Below are 15,589 nucleotides of genomic sequence, written 5' to 3'. Positions count from 1 at the left end.
TCCAACACTTTGGCCACCTGATGTAAAGAGTTGACTCACTGGAAAAGACCCTGATGCTGGGAAAGACGGAAAGCAAAAGGAGAAGAGGGCAGCAGAGGAGGAAATGGTTAGATAGCATCACCGACTCAATGGACTTGAATTTGAGCAAACTCCAGGAGACAGCGAAGGACAGGGAAGCCTGGCATGCCATTGTGCATGGGGTTGCAAAGAGCTGGACACAACTTAGCAACTGAACAACAACATGCCTTGCACTGAATAGTGAAAGACCACAGGTGAGAGGGCACACTTGAGGGACTTTCCAGGTTTCTCTCTAGCCCTAGGTTTTCATTTCAAGATGCAGGTCTTTATGTAACATCAAGATGTTTAAACATTTCTTAGATCTCCTATCTACTGAAAGTATAATTCAAAACATACAAAACGGAACTCCAGATTTCCACAACCTTTCCGTCACAGCTGGAACATTCCTAGTCTCAGTTGATATTAATTCATCTTTTGTGTTATCCAAGTGGAGACTTGAGGTCGCCCCTGATTTCCCTTGCTTTCACTTTTCCCACTGAATCCACTAGGAAACTCTGTGGGCTCATCCATAGAAATACATCCAGAACCACTCATGTTCTACCTTTTCCTCCTATTCCATCCTTGTCTGAGCCATCATCATCTCTTGCCTGTAATATGCAAGTCTCACCAGGCATCCCTGCTTCTCCCCTGAGCTGCCTGCACTCCATCCTCTAAACCAGAGTGATTCACTTAAAGGTCAGTTGGATCAGATCTTTCCTCTCTTCTAAATGTTCCAACAGGTCCTCCTTTAGCTTAGAGCAAAAGCCAAGTCCTTACAATGGATTCTCATAACACGACTCAAAGTGTGGTTCTACAGCGTGGATTATAGGTCTATGTTGAAGTGAGTACAGAAATGCAAAGGAAACATTTAGAAATTTTGACATCAGTCTGGTAAGAGAAATTTTATGTGGCTCTAATAAAAAATATTAGGCTCTTATTTTAAGTCCACTTTTCTTGTAATTCGTTTTCATTAAATCTTATAAAACTATCAGCTGACCATGGATTAAGGAAAAAAATAATAAAGAAACTGGTCCTTCATCACAGGTAGTGAGGGCAGCAGTGGCTTCATAAAGGTCTGTTCCCCTCTCCTCTCCCCTCCTGGCTGTTTCAGGCAGCGCAGCCCCACCGGGGTTTCACACACACACCTGCTTCAAGGCCTGCACATGGGAGCTTCCTCTGCCCTTCCCCCAGATCTACTATGGTGACCTCCCTCAGCTCCTTCGAGTTTCCATTAAAACTGACTTTCTCACTGAGGTCTAACCTTACTACCCTATTTATCTGGCTGCTCCAGGTCTTCAGTTGCAGCACGCAGGATCTTTAGTTGTGGCATGTGGGATCGAGTTCCCTGACCCAGGGCCCCCTTGCACTGGGAGCTCAGAGTCTCAGCCACTGGACCATGAAAGAAGTCCCCTTACAACCTTATTTAAAATAACAGCTTGACTCCCCCCTCACCCAAGGACTCCTAGTTTCCTCATCCTCTTCTAGTTTTCCTTTTTCTGTAGCAGATCAGCTGGTGACACACTGCATAAATTATTTCTTTATTTGCTTTTATGTGTAGAAGTAATTAAGGGGGGTCGCCCTTTCACTTTTCACTTTCATGCATTGGAGAAGGAAATGGCAACCCACTCCAGTGCTCTTGCCTGGAGAATCCGAGGGAGAGGGGAGCCTGATGGGCTGCCGTCTATGGGGTCACACAAAGTCGGACACGACTGAAGTGACTTAGCAGCAGCAGCACCTGTGTGGTGGGGGAAGAAGCGGGTAGTAAAGGAGGAGGAGGGAGGGTTATCCACTGAGGGAGATGACAAACACTCTCTAGAGTGGAACATGCCATGTGGCTTTCTGAGACTTAAAAGAAAGCATCTCCTGTCTACAAAGCCTGATCTTTCCTGTCTGACAGCATGGTAGGGCAGGGGAGGCCATACCCCGACAGAAAACATGGCTTCGGGAGGCCTTGTTAAAGCGGTCAGTGGGGAAGAACGTCAAGTTCACCCTGGCCATCACCAGGGTGACAGAAGCCACAGCCTCAGCTGGCTGGCCCTCTATAAACCCTTCCCATGTGAGGTGGCTATAACATGCTGCTCCACAAGCAGAAAACAAGAGTGCCTGTCCTTAAGGAATGTACACTGATGTTACTGAATATCTACGATGTGCTGGGCACTCACCAGTGAAAACCAGCCTAGATCCATTTGGGAATTGCACCCACGTCTATTGATTCAGGCTGACACTCTTTTTACAGTAGCACGGCTCATGCCTCTGCTGGGGTGCTGGGTAGGGGAAGAGGCTGGGGAGTAGAATTCCATCATGCGGGGTCTTCCATTGCAGCACACGGACCCTCTAGCTGTGTCGCGCTGGCGCCAGAGCGGGTAGCCTCAGTGGTTGCGGCACATGGGCTTAGTTGCCTGTGGCATGTAGGATCTTTCCAGATGAGGGACTGAACCCATGTCCTGTGCACTGGCAGGCAGGTTATCAGAAAAGTCCCTACGACTTTAGTTCTCCATCCAGCCCAATGGCTCTTAGTCATCAGCCCCAAATATCAGGATTAACCAGTAGTAGTTATTGGGTGATTCCAATGTGCCCAGGGTGAAACCAACAAAACCAGGGCCTGTCTCACCAGAGAAATATGCTTGATAAACCTGAGTTTATTACAAGGGCCAAAACTCATGAGTGATCATGCCAGCCAGAGAATGGGCAGCAGGAGGCCAGTTATTTCACTTAACCCCAATAGAGAGACTCCTACGGCCTCCCTCAGTAACCTGTAACTGCCTGGAACCATTACCTGGACTGTGTAATGATCTTCCAGCTGGCCTCCCTGCTGGCTTTAGCCTACAGTACATCTTCTAAATTGCTTTAAGGGAGATCTTCCTAAAGTTCACATTTGATCACGTCATTTGTCTACTACACAAAGTTCTGATGGTTCCTCCTTGAATAGAGGATGAGGGTACACAAGGCTTCCCAAGCTGATTTTCTGTCTGCCTTTATAACCTCAAAATGCCCCCTGCACCCTTTGGCAGTTTAGTTGCTCAGTCACGTCTGACTCCTGCAATCCTATGGACTGTAGCCCCCCAGGCTCCTCTGTCCATGGGATTTCCTAGGCAAGAATACTAGAGTGGGTTGCCATTTCCTTCTCCAGGGGATCTTCCCAACCCAGGTTTAGAACCTGGGTCTTCTGCATTGCAGGCGGATTCTTTATATCCAACATAACTATGTTGAAACAGTGTACACCATGCAACGTGTATGGTGTTGACCTTCACCAGCCAATGAATGCCCTTTCACCCATTCTCAGTCTATTCAGAACTCTCTCCTCCTTCAGGCATGGCTCAAACAGGACTCCTCCAATGAAGAATGCCCCATTCTTCTCCTTGGGCCTCTTTCACACCAGTGAAGTTTGCAAAATACACTATCAAAACTGAAGGTCTCAACAGTGAAAACATTTTTATCCATAATTTTTTTGGAAAAAAAATCCAAAATACTAACTAGTGATGACAGCTAAATCATTTCATCAACCAGAGCTAAAAACCTTTATCAAAGACTCACTGACTCACCAGTTTTAATGGAGATTCTGCTCACTCAGTATAGGGCTCATTTAGTGGGAAAATATATCTGAAACTTTGTCATTGAGCAGTGGATGTCTTAATGGCAAAGAACAAGACCACATTAAAATATTAATGCTACTGACCGTAGCTTTGCCATTTTAGTGCAGCTCTTATAGAAAATGCAGTATATCATTCCCAACATTAGAGTAATATCCTGAAAGATATTTGCTGGATATTTAATTTGTTGCTTACTTGAAAATTTCAAGGCAAAATGAATCCCTTTTACATGAAGCCCATCTTCTCATTATGTATTTCTGAGTGGATAATAAGATCAAATTAAAATTAGACTCTGTTTTCATTTCTCAAATTACACTGTCACAATTATAAATTTTTCTAATACTGGCTCTGAATTGAAAATAGACTTTGAAAAATCCTTCCTCTCTTGGAGTAGGATTGACATATACACACCACCATGTATAAAACAGCTCGTGGGAAGCTGCTGTATAACACAGGAAGCTCAGCTCAGTGCTCTGCGATGACCTAGAGGGGGGATGGGGGCGGTTAAGAGCAAGGGTGTAGATACATACACACACACACACACACACACACATATGTACATATGGCTGATTCATGTTGTTGTACAGCAGAAACTAACACAAAACTGTAAAGCAATTGTGTGTGTGTGTGTGTGTGTGCTCAGTCATGTTCGACTCTTTGTGACCCCATGGACTATAGCCCACCAGGCTCCTCTGTCCGTGGGATTTCACAGGCAAGCATACAGGAGTGGGTTGCCATTTCCTTGTCTGCAAAGCAATTATACTTCAATAAAAATAAATAAATAAAATCTTTTTAAAAGAAAAAGAAAAATCCTTCCTCTCTTTAAAATCAAACTTAAATGCTAATCATGTCTCTGGTCTTTGTCACAACCTTGTAGCCAGTTTTCAAATTCTGCTAATTCTCAGTTCAGTCAGTTCAGTCACTCAGCTGTGTCTGACTCTTTGCAACCTCATGGACTGTAGCACACCAGGCTTCCCTGTCCATCATCAACTTCTGGAACTCGTTCAAACCCATGTCCATCAAGTCGGTGATGCCATCCGGCCATCTCATCCTCTGTCGTCCCCTTCTCCTCCTGCCTTCAATCTTTCCCAGTATCAGAGTCTTTTCCAATGAGTCAGTTCTTCCCATCAGGTAGCCAAAGCATTGGAGCTTCAGCTTCAGCATCAGTCCTTCCAATTCAGGGTCAGTTTCCTTCAGGATTGACTGGTTTGATCTCCTTGCAGTCTAAGGGACTCTCCAGAGTCTTCTCCAGCACCAAAGTTCAAAGGCATCAATTCTTCAGCATTCAGCTTTCTTTAAGGTCCAACTCTCACATCCATACATGAGTACTGGAAAAACCATAGCTTTGACTAGATGGACCTTTGTTGGCAAAGTAATGTCTCTGCTTTTGAATATGCTGTCTAGGTTGGTCACAGCTCTTCTTCCACAGAGTAAATGTCTTTTACTTTCATGGCTGCAGTCACCATCTGCAGTGATTTTGGAACCAAGGAAAAAGGCTGTCACTGTTTCCATTGTTTCCCCATCTAATTGCCACAAAGTGATGGGACCAGATGCCATGATCTTAGTTTTTTGAATGCTGAATTTTAAGCCAACTTTTTCACTTGCCTCTTTCACTTTCATCAAGAGGCTCCTCAGTTCCTCTTCACTTTCTGTCATAAGGGTGGTATCATCTGCATATCTGGGGTTATTGATATTTCTCCTGGCAGTCTTGATTCCAGCTTGTGCTTCATCCAATCCAGCATTTTGAATGATATATTCTGCATATAAATTAAATAAGTAGGGTGACAATATACAGCCTTGACATACTCCTTTCCCAATTTGGAACCAGTCCATTGTTCCATGTCCGGTTCTAACTGTTGCTTCTTGACCTGCATACAGATTTCTCAGGAGGCAGGTCAGGTGGTCTGGTATTCCCATCTCTTGAAGAATTTTCCACAGTGTGTTGTGATCCACACAGTCAAACGCTTTGGTGTAGTCAATAAAGCAGAAGTAGATGTTTCTCTGGGACTCTCTTGCTTTTTCTATGATCCATTGGATACTAAAGGAGTTGTGAGCATGCCTGCTCAGTCACTCAGTCATGTAAGACTCTTTGACACTATGGACTGTAGCCTACCGGGTACTCTGTCCATAGGATTCTCCAGACAAGAATATCAGAGTGGGTTGCCATTTTCTACTCTAGGGGATCTTCCCAACCCACAGATTAAACCCATGTCTCAAACCCACGGATCAAACCCTGCATTGGTAGGGGAATTCTTTACCACTGAGCCACCTGGGAAGACCTAAGGAGACACAGTAAGACACAACTGCCCGAGCTCATGCAGCTCATCGCCGAATGGAGAAGTCACTAAAAGAGCCAGAATAAATGCCAAAGAAATATTAATAACCACTCTAAGAGAGGTCTCAGAGAAAAGAATCTCATAATTTGAGAAATCAGGAACCGTTTAATAGAAGAGATGATATTTGAGGGGTAAATAACATTAAGAAGGTAGAAATGCTGGGAAGACAGAGCCAGTGAACAGAGAAAGTGTATAATGGTAGGAAAACATTTATTTTCTGAACAAACTGGTATAAAAAGTACTTATGGGGACAATTCTCTCTGTTGAGAAGCCGTTTTGATAAGGACTGTAGGGGGAAATATCTGAGTCTACAGGGCAGATGCTGAGCAGAAAACTACTTTGTGTGAGGCAAGAAGAAGGATTTGCTTGTTGCTCCAGAGATGGAAAGTAAAGGAAATGAAATAAGCACTAAAAGACGGTGTTTTTCAACTAAATGAAAACTAACCAGGGAGAATAATTGGCAGCCAAGCCTAGAAAACAAGATATGAAGAAATTTGTTGTTTCTGAGAAGTCCAATTGTTTCTCATAGTTTTCCTGTTTGCTTGTCAAGTTACCTATTTTTTTTTAATTTAATAAAACAACAACAACATTATCAAAAGGCAGCCATCGCTCAGCTCCCAAACTAATGTTGTTGAAAATGGACAGCAGTCCCCTTCTTCCCTGGCTTGAAGTCACATATGGTCTAAGGACAAAAAATCTAAATTCCACATATTGTTGACAGATATCCCCATGTACCTACTACACCAATCCTAAACACTGGAAATTCAATTAAGTGGCTGATAAGAGACAGCTTATTCAGTTGCAACTCAGTTTGGAGGCAGTCTTATCAAAGCCAAATCCCTGTCTACATAAAATATGGTACCTCTGAGTTTAGGTTTTATTGGCTGAGTGCTGCATAAATGCAATAAAAGCTTATGATAGTCTGTTTTCCTTGCAGTAAATATCCACTTTAGCAAATTGGAAGGTAGAGGGAAACTGGGTTCTAAAAAGCATAAATATCTATAACCCAGAATTCAGAGTAGGCACTGTGCAAACTCTGTCAGGCTCGGGTTCAACAGTGCTGGAGTAGCCCATCCACAGCTGTCTTATGAGTCTTTGGACTTCTGAGAAGGGTCCTCATCAAAAGAGGCTGGCTGGGCAGCCTGCAGAACTGGAAAGGTCAAGGCCAGTTCAGTGCTGGAGGTCATACTTCCTGTCCTCTATTCCCTTCACATCTTTGATTGGACAGTTACTCTGAGAAGCTGACGCTGATAGGTTTGTAAAGGCCCAATGACAACCTGAAAGACTATAAACCTGTTTGCTTTCTTAACACAAAGGTAAAAATGAATCATCCTTGAAATGTAATTAACGGCCTTGGGAGTAAGTAAACCCTTGCGATCTGTTACAAGCTTGGGCTGACCTCTCTGACTACAGAAGGATGACCACTTGCAGAGACGCAAGAGGCCGATGGACTGTCATATGCACAAAACACACACACTATCACACACACATACACGTCTCTCCCACACACATATGGTAGGAACTTTTCATCATCCAGGAAAATGATGATTAAAAAAAAAGTTAGCCCACCTATATCTGGAAGTAATGATGGTTAAATTAGTCTCTGGGCAGAGGTATTCTTTTTTAGTTAATTTTTTATTGGAGTATAGTGGCTTCCCCGGTGGTTCAAATAGTAAAGAATCTGCCTGCAATGTGGGAGACCTAGGTTCAATCCCTGGGTTGGAAGGATCCTCTGGAGGAGGGCATGGCAACCTACTCCAGTATTCTTGCCTGGAGAATCCCCACAGACAGAGGAGCCTGGTGGGCTACAGGCCATGGGGTTGCAAAGAGTCAGACATGACTGAGCAACTAAGCACAGCACGGCACATAGTTGCTTTACAATGTTGTGTTAGATTCTTCTGTACAGCAAAATGAATCAGTTGTAGGTATACGTATGTACAGCTGATTTCTTTTGGACTTTCTTCTCATTCAGGTCACCGCAGTGCATCAGTGGATGAATGGATAAAAGGGATTTGATATTTACATACAATGAATATTATTCAGCCATGTAAAGGAATGAAATGGGGTCATTTATAGAGACATGGATGGACCAAGAGAATGTCATATAGACTGAAGTAAGTCAGAAAGAGAAAAAAAAAATATCGTATATTAACACATATATGTGGGTAGAGGTATTATATATATCTTTTCTTCAGCAGAAAGACAATGAAAAGCTGCCCTTCAGGCACAACTTATTTTAATGGAAAAAGAGGCCAGCCAGTGGGAAACATGGGTTCCTTACCTCCTCTCCCGCCTCAACGTCTCGGACTGCACGCAGCAAGAGGTGGGGCCCATTGAACACAATCGAACAGTTGGGGTCACAGCTGTGATTGAGCAAAGACATACTGGAGAAGAGAAAAAAAAGGAGAATACTGTGGCTCAGTAGACAGAATCAAACATCTATATTTAACAACTATAAAGGCAAAAGACATTTTAATTTAGGGGCAGAGGGACAGGTAGGGTTGACAGTGTACCAGGGATTGAGTCCTCTGGGGGCACTAACCTACTTCCCATGAAGTGAAAGGCTCCCTGGGTGAAAGCTCATTAGGGAAGTTTGTTAATTAACTTTAGGGGATGGGGAGGTGGCTCACTAGGTACCAGCTACTAATGCGACCCAACATGAAGATGGCGAAAACAAACTGCCTTGCAAAGGAAAAATTTCTGAGGTAAAGGGATACCTTATTTACTTCTGAGGTAAGTAGGAAGCAGCCAAAATATCCCTGAGCTTCCCACTCAGGATCACATTTGTTGAACTCCTTTGGTGGAACTGCCAACTTCACTAGAACACATGCAACCGTGTCGCAGAATAATTAGAAGTACTTCCTCTTCAACAGAATGTTGAGATTATCTCACTACCAAAACCCTCATGTATTCCAGGCTGTGGCCAGGTCATTTCACTACCTTGGAGGAATACCTTTTACTTTTGGGAAAGGGAATGCATTTAAGCTGCCACCACATTTGATAATAATTAGAAATAACTCTAAGTGGGTATTCACTATGTAGAAAGCACCTTCTTAGCACATGATCATGTTGATCAAATTTCATCATCACAATAATCTTACGAGAGTCATTTATTGCTCCACAGCATAGACCTGTGGTTTATAACACTTGAGAAATAAGAAGCTGACTTCTCAGATTCACAGTTAATTATAAGAAAAGACCCTCTTTGTATTTGGACACTAATAGTCTGAAAACAAAATGAAACTCAATGCTCGTCAAAGGACAATCTAGCAGCTCAGCAATACAGATCACTTGGGTGAGAGCTGGAGAGAGCTCTTTGGGAGACCAGAGCCTAAGAGGGTTCCACCTCATGGAGCACTGGGGTTCAGAGGAGGCTGAGCCAAAAGACAAAATGGACCCAACTGATGCATTACAGCATGTCTGGTATAATAATCATCCGATCAGCCCAGAAGGCTAGGAATAAGATCAGGGCAGGGTGGTTTACTAGCACCCACAACCCCTAACTTTTTTTAATGTTGGGGTGGTTTTTTTTTTCTTTTTGGTCATGCCCTATAGCATGTGGGATCCTAGTTCCCTGATCAGTGATCAAATCCACACCCTCTCTGCTGGAAGCACACAGACTTCACCACTGGACCACAGGGTAGACCTCAACACAATTCCCAACAAGAATTTAGGTCTGAGGTCTGCCTCTCCATTAATAGCATAGAATATAATGTGGGGTTATAAAACTGTTTTCTTTAAACTTCACATTTTCCATTTTTCTTGTAATTTATCATTAAGTTTCAAGCTTAGCTCTCAAACCAGCTGCATGTAATAGCCTTTCTAACTACTTTTAAAAGGTTGGAGAGCTGGGTGGGAATTAAAGAGGCTTCTTCCAGTAAATGAAATAGCATCCACCCTACCTAGGATACAGGCCAACACCAACTTCCTGCATCTCTGCATTACAGATGGTGAAAGAGTTGCAGATCACCTGTAAAAACAAGAGTGAAACAGTCAGGATTACCTGTCACCTAAGAAACCTCATAGGCAAAAGAACACAAATTGTCAAAATAAAATGCAAGAGCCTTTTAGTAGCTGCTTTGGAAAGACTCAAGCCAAACATGGATACTCTTCCATTTCTAAAAGAACATGTCTGGGACATATTTTCCTTAAGTTTGAGAACTGATGACATATGGATAATCTTTAAAAACAATATTTTTCTGTCAATATCATGGTGACACAATAAAAAGGTCATGATATGATGCATGAAAATCTAAATAGTATGTAGTGTATAAAGAAGGCTGAGTGCTGAAGAACTGATGCTTTTGAATCGTGGTGCTGGAGAAGACTCTTGAGAGGCCCTTGGACAGCAAGGAGATCAAGCCAGTCAATCCTAAAGGAAATCAACCCTGAATAGTCATTGGAAGGACTGATGCTGAAGCTCCAATACTTTGGCCACCAGATTTGAAGAGCTGACTCACTGAAAAAGACCCTGATGCTGGGAAAGAATGAGGGCAGGAAGAGAACGGGTGACAGAGGATGAGATGGTTGGATGGCGTCACCAATTCATTGGACATAAGTTTGAGGAAACTCTGGGAGACAGTGAAAGACAGGGAAGCCCGGTGTGCTGCAGGCCATGGGGTCACAAAGAGCTGGACACAACTTAGTGACTGAACAACAATGCAGTATGTGATCCTGTTCTTTAAATATACACACAGACAGACATATGTATATATTTTATATATATATATAAAATTTGTATACATTAAAAAAAAGAACTTTGGGTGGTTAAATGCAGAAATATCAACAACATCAAATATCAACATCAAAAACAACCACCACCACCACCACCACCACCACCACCACCACCACAAAATCCTCAGGCTTAAACCAGCACAATCTAATCCTCTCCATCAAGTATTCAAAATTCAGAATGCAAATAATCTATTTACTGAGAACCAGAGTCTCACCATGTTAGATTTTTCATGCAAACAAACTGCCTACAGTTTCTGAATACCACTGTGTATCTGGGGCATAACAGCAACTTGTCTTTTATTCCTACAAAGGGTGAAGTACATCCTGAGTAAGTCTGCGATCCAAGCTGATGACCAACCATATGAGCACAGGAAGTAAATCAATCAGGCTATGTACAGCACTGACTTGGCACATGGAACCCCACACTGAGTGTACAGCATGGTCCTATATCCTATGAGGCGATGGGGCAAAAGAAATAAAAGATACAATCACTGCACTTGGGGAACTTAAAACCTATGGAAGGGCATATAGAACCACGGAAAGAGCAATGGACTTAGAAAATCTAGGGCCTGGCCATAAATCCTGCCTCAGGTAGGTATTATGGATCGAACAAGAAAGAAAAAGAATTCCTGCCTTAATGGAGCTTAAGTACTAGCAGGGAAGAGATAAATATTTGATAGAAAAATGACACATGTGGATAAATGCTAAGAAAGAAATAAAGTAAAAGGGCAGAAAAAGGTGTTCAGGAAGGTTCTTTAGGACAATTAAGTTCTTAGGAACAATTAAGTTCCTTCCAGAAATCTGAACTCTGCAAGTGAACATGTGTGTATCTGGGTGATGACGGTTCATGTCACAGCAAGTGCAAAGGCCCTGAGGTGGGAATGCTCCTATCTAAGGTACAAAAAAAACAGCAAGAAGGCTGATATGGCCAAAGCAGAGTAGGTAAGAAGAAGAGAGGTGAGATATGAGATCAGAGAGGTAGCTAGATCATATAGGGACTTATAGCCATGCCTGGATTTTACTGTAAATGAGACAGAAAGCCACTGTGTTTATTCTGACCAAGGATTGATTGGATCTGATTTCTGTTTTGAAAGAATCACCCTGGCTGTTCTGTAGTGAATGGCTATAGAAACTCACAACTGGAAGTAGGGGAAATAGTTAGGAGACCAAGCCAATAGCCCAGGCAAGAGATGATGGTGGCATGGAGGTTGGTAGCTGTAGAAACTGGGAGAAGCAGGTGGTACTGCCAATGGATTGCTTATGGAGATGAAAAGAGCCAAGGATAATGTTCGAGTATGGGGCCTGAACAAGACTGCCATCGCCGTATCTGTGAAGAAGACTGTGAAAGGAGCCAGGTTTGGTTACTGGAGTTGGGAGGAAGTCCAGTGGCTTTGTTTTAGTGACGCTAAACTTGAAGTGACCTATTAGACATCAAGCCAAGACTAAGAATGAGCAATTGGGGTTCAGGGAACAGTTAGGGCTGGACATTGACACCCAAGACAAAACAGAACAAAACCCATCAAGAAGACGACAGAAAAGGCCACGACAGACTTGAGATGAACCAGTGGCTACAGATGGATCTGGTTTGTTGTTATAAAGTTTCTGCAAAGGAAAAACCAGCGATAGGAATGTCTCTAAATCAGCTTTACGTGAAGGAACATAAAGTATGAAAAAGCATTCAGTCCTTTTAGTCTCTTTCACTGTTCCAAAGAGCTCTTAGATGAAATCTAGTGCAACCTATAATGATTTGGCATTTTTCCTCTACAATTCTGATAACACTGCAGTTTTAAGTCAGGAAATAAATTGGTGTACATATACATACTTTAGACACACACTCATTAAATTGCTGTAAGGGCATCTGTTTCATATTAAGCTGCAACAGTGTACTGCCTATACATATTTATACATAAAATGGATGTTAAAAATACAGGACAAAAGATCCTGTGCTTTGTTTTTGAAACTTCATAGATATTTTTAAATGGGTATGAATCTTTTAGGGGGAAATATACATTAGAACATCTATTTTAAATGTGTAATCAGGACTTTACCTAAAACAATTCACCAATGAAAAGCCAGGTCAAACAAATGTAATTTACTAACTAATCAAACCAAAATTAAAAATTTTTTCTCAACTATAAAGAAACTGAAAGGTTTTTTTTCCAAAAGAGGCATTCTGATGGAATTTTTAAAAAGGACAAGCGAACAAGGGGAAATATCAACTTGGCTCTCTCTTACTTCAGGAAACTCTTACTGATTCCAAGACTCAGCTGACTTTTACTTATCTCTTTAGCAGCATTTATCGCACTGAATCATTTATCCATTTACTTGGCACAACTAGATCATGAAATACTCAGAGGGCAGTGATAGAGTTTCATTCACCACTGTATCTCCCTGCCTAGCACAGTGCCTGGCACGTGGAAGACACTAAAAAACATTTTTTTCCAATAGATGGTTGCTTGGGTGTAGACCTCAGCATGCCCAGAGAGTCATTATCCAAATAGGGTACGAGAAGATGCCAGAAACAAATCAAAAGCATCCTGTGGGTGTGAATAAGGGGATATGGATGTAATTCTGTACCATGAAAAAGAATAAGTAGAAGTTAACCTTCCACCTCTCTTGTCCTTAGGCATCCAACTTTTATATTTTCTGCTCATATTTCTTTGTCCTTTCTTTCTCTTTATTCCAGCTCACTTTTGTCTCATCCTCTTCTTTCAGTTCAGTGAAGGGGAAGGCGGTAGTACATATCAGAGGAGCATTAAGGACTTGTTTAATTTTCTGCTTAAAATGCCAGAGGTCCAATACACTGAGCACAAAATATGTATTTGGAAAATGAACGAACCAGTGAATAGATAAGTGATGGTCCTTCTCTTTTCCTTTCACTTCTCTTCCACCTTTTCTTTTTATTCTTTATTTTCTTCCCTTCTTGTCCTATTTTCACTATTATCAGTCTGTCACCATCTCTCATTCCGTCCCACTCCACAATAAGCAGGACTGTTTTAAAGTTTTATTTAACAAATTCTTAACAAGTCCCTCATTTGTATTCTGAGAGGTGTTATGTGCTAGTGTTACTGAGCTAGCAAACAAAAGGTTTAATTTTTTACATACAACTACTTTTATTAAAAAATATTGGTTCCATTCAGTAATATGTGATTTAAGAAAAGTGTTACAGGAATTCTTTTGACATATATAACTGATAGCAATGGTGGACATGAGTTAGCCCTCAGGTTTTATCTTTTTTGCATGAAATAATAGGTAGATAATATTTCCATATGTGCACTACTAAAATCTGAAAAGAATTCCTCTTTATACCAAGAGATAAAAGAATGTATATGGAGCCAAAACTAAAAGTTTAAACATTTTCCAAAATATTATCTCTGTATAAAGCATTTTCTTAGGAAATTAAACAGGTTAAACAATCAATGAATGAATATTTCACACTATAGAAAAGCCTATTAATGGAATTATTCCTAAGAAAGCAATTAGGTTAAAAAAGTATTTTTTAAAAACTAAGCTTGACTATTACTGCAAAAATATTTCCCATGACATGAAGCTAAAACATACATTTAAAGTATTTTATAATTACTGAATGTAACATTATGTGTACTCTTTAGCCATGGAACATCTCTATTTTGTAAAAACAACAACAAAAACAAAAACTAAAGTGAACTTTAAAATAGTCTATAAACCAAATTCTTAAGTCATTTTGTTCATGTTCCAGAACCTGACATTTTTGTTTTGAGTTTAAAAACTTCTCTGCAGCAATCAATACCACTTATTTAAATTTCAAATCTTTTGGTCAAGTTTTCTGAACTAGAAGCCTTCTATTATAGCGCCAGACAAATGAAGATGTTTGAGACACAAGGGAAAATCACCAGCATAATGGCTTTTAATGGCAAAGCTGAACAGCTATAAGACAGCTTACCACCGATTCAGAACACAGTAATTCTACACCCTAACAGGAGAAGCCATCCACTTCCCAGCCGCCCCCACCCAGCCCAATTACGGATTTTTACAAAGAACTGAGTCTTGTGTGCAAGTAGCTTTAGCTGGTTTCTAGCCTACTTCAAAGAATGCTTTCAATTTCAAAATATATAAATTTTAAAACACATTTAAACATAAGGGAACTCAGTTTCTGAACCGAATATAAAGTGGTTTCCTCAAAGACCATCTGCATCTCCTTAAAAATGTCTCTATTTGAAGCATAAATAGAATGCTCACGACACAGGACTTTTGACGCATAGAGTTTATTAATTAGAGTACCTTTTCAAAAGGAAGCTTACTGCACTTAGTTTTATTAAGCTCTGTGGACAGAAGGAAAGGAAGAAGAGTAGGCAGGTATGAAAACCAAAAGCAGGGGTTTTCATTCAAAATAACGGCCCTCCCTGCTACTCCTTGAACTAGCAATTCTCTAACTTCACAAGCAAGATAAGCATTTTAGTCAGGGAATATTATTCTCTTTCCATAGAATATGATATTTTATTGAATAGAGAATTTTTCCAAACATTCTCATGAGCCTTAAGAGATTAAAATCTTTATTTCTTGCTCCCTCCTATCTTCATGGCAAATGTTTATCCCTCTTTCATGACTCAAAGCAGGCCTTTCCTAATACCTCCCTCCCTCCTTTGGTCACTCACTTACAGTCTTTTCCTAGCCTTGAAGATGAAGGTTTTGCAGTCTCCAGACCGGAAGAACAACGGGAGGAGACCAGGCTGCGGAAGAAGTTTTCTCAAAAGACAAAATCATAAATTCCAGGATCCACAAGTGTTCCCCAGGCTTACAACAGTAAGGATGGTTGTGACATCTGTTTCAATTAGGATTTTTAACAATCAATATACAAGACAAGCGCTGCAATATATTTGCCCTTTATCAGGA

At 41.2% G+C, this 15,589-nt stretch overlaps 1 protein-coding gene across 3 annotated transcripts in view; it reads right to left on the bottom strand.

Annotated features, from left to right (window-relative positions):
* Positions 1 to 15,589, bottom strand: part of SMYD3 (SET and MYND domain containing 3) — a 732,202-nt gene that overhangs the window by 152,636 nt on the left and 563,977 nt on the right. For 2 of the 3 annotated variants that reach the window (XM_068986141.1, XM_068986142.1), the window contains exons 6-7: positions 9,886 to 9,953; positions 8,265 to 8,367 (exon numbers count right to left, since the gene is read on the bottom strand). In XM_068986141.1, the coding sequence (XP_068842242.1) occupies positions 8,265 to 8,367; positions 9,886 to 9,953 (171 nt within the window). Of the gene's footprint in view, positions 1 to 8,264; positions 8,368 to 9,396; positions 9,420 to 9,885; positions 9,954 to 15,589 lie in introns of those variants that run through there. The other variant, XM_068986143.1, reaches the window with a different exon arrangement.

Source organism: Capricornis sumatraensis, chromosome 14 (assembly GCF_032405125.1).
Source record: "Capricornis sumatraensis isolate serow.1 chromosome 14, serow.2, whole genome shotgun sequence".
Classification (NCBI taxonomy): Eukaryota; Metazoa; Chordata; class Mammalia; order Artiodactyla; family Bovidae; genus Capricornis; species Capricornis sumatraensis.
The sequence above is the reverse complement of the archived record's forward strand: the minus strand, read 5'-3'. Positions and strand labels throughout refer to the sequence as shown.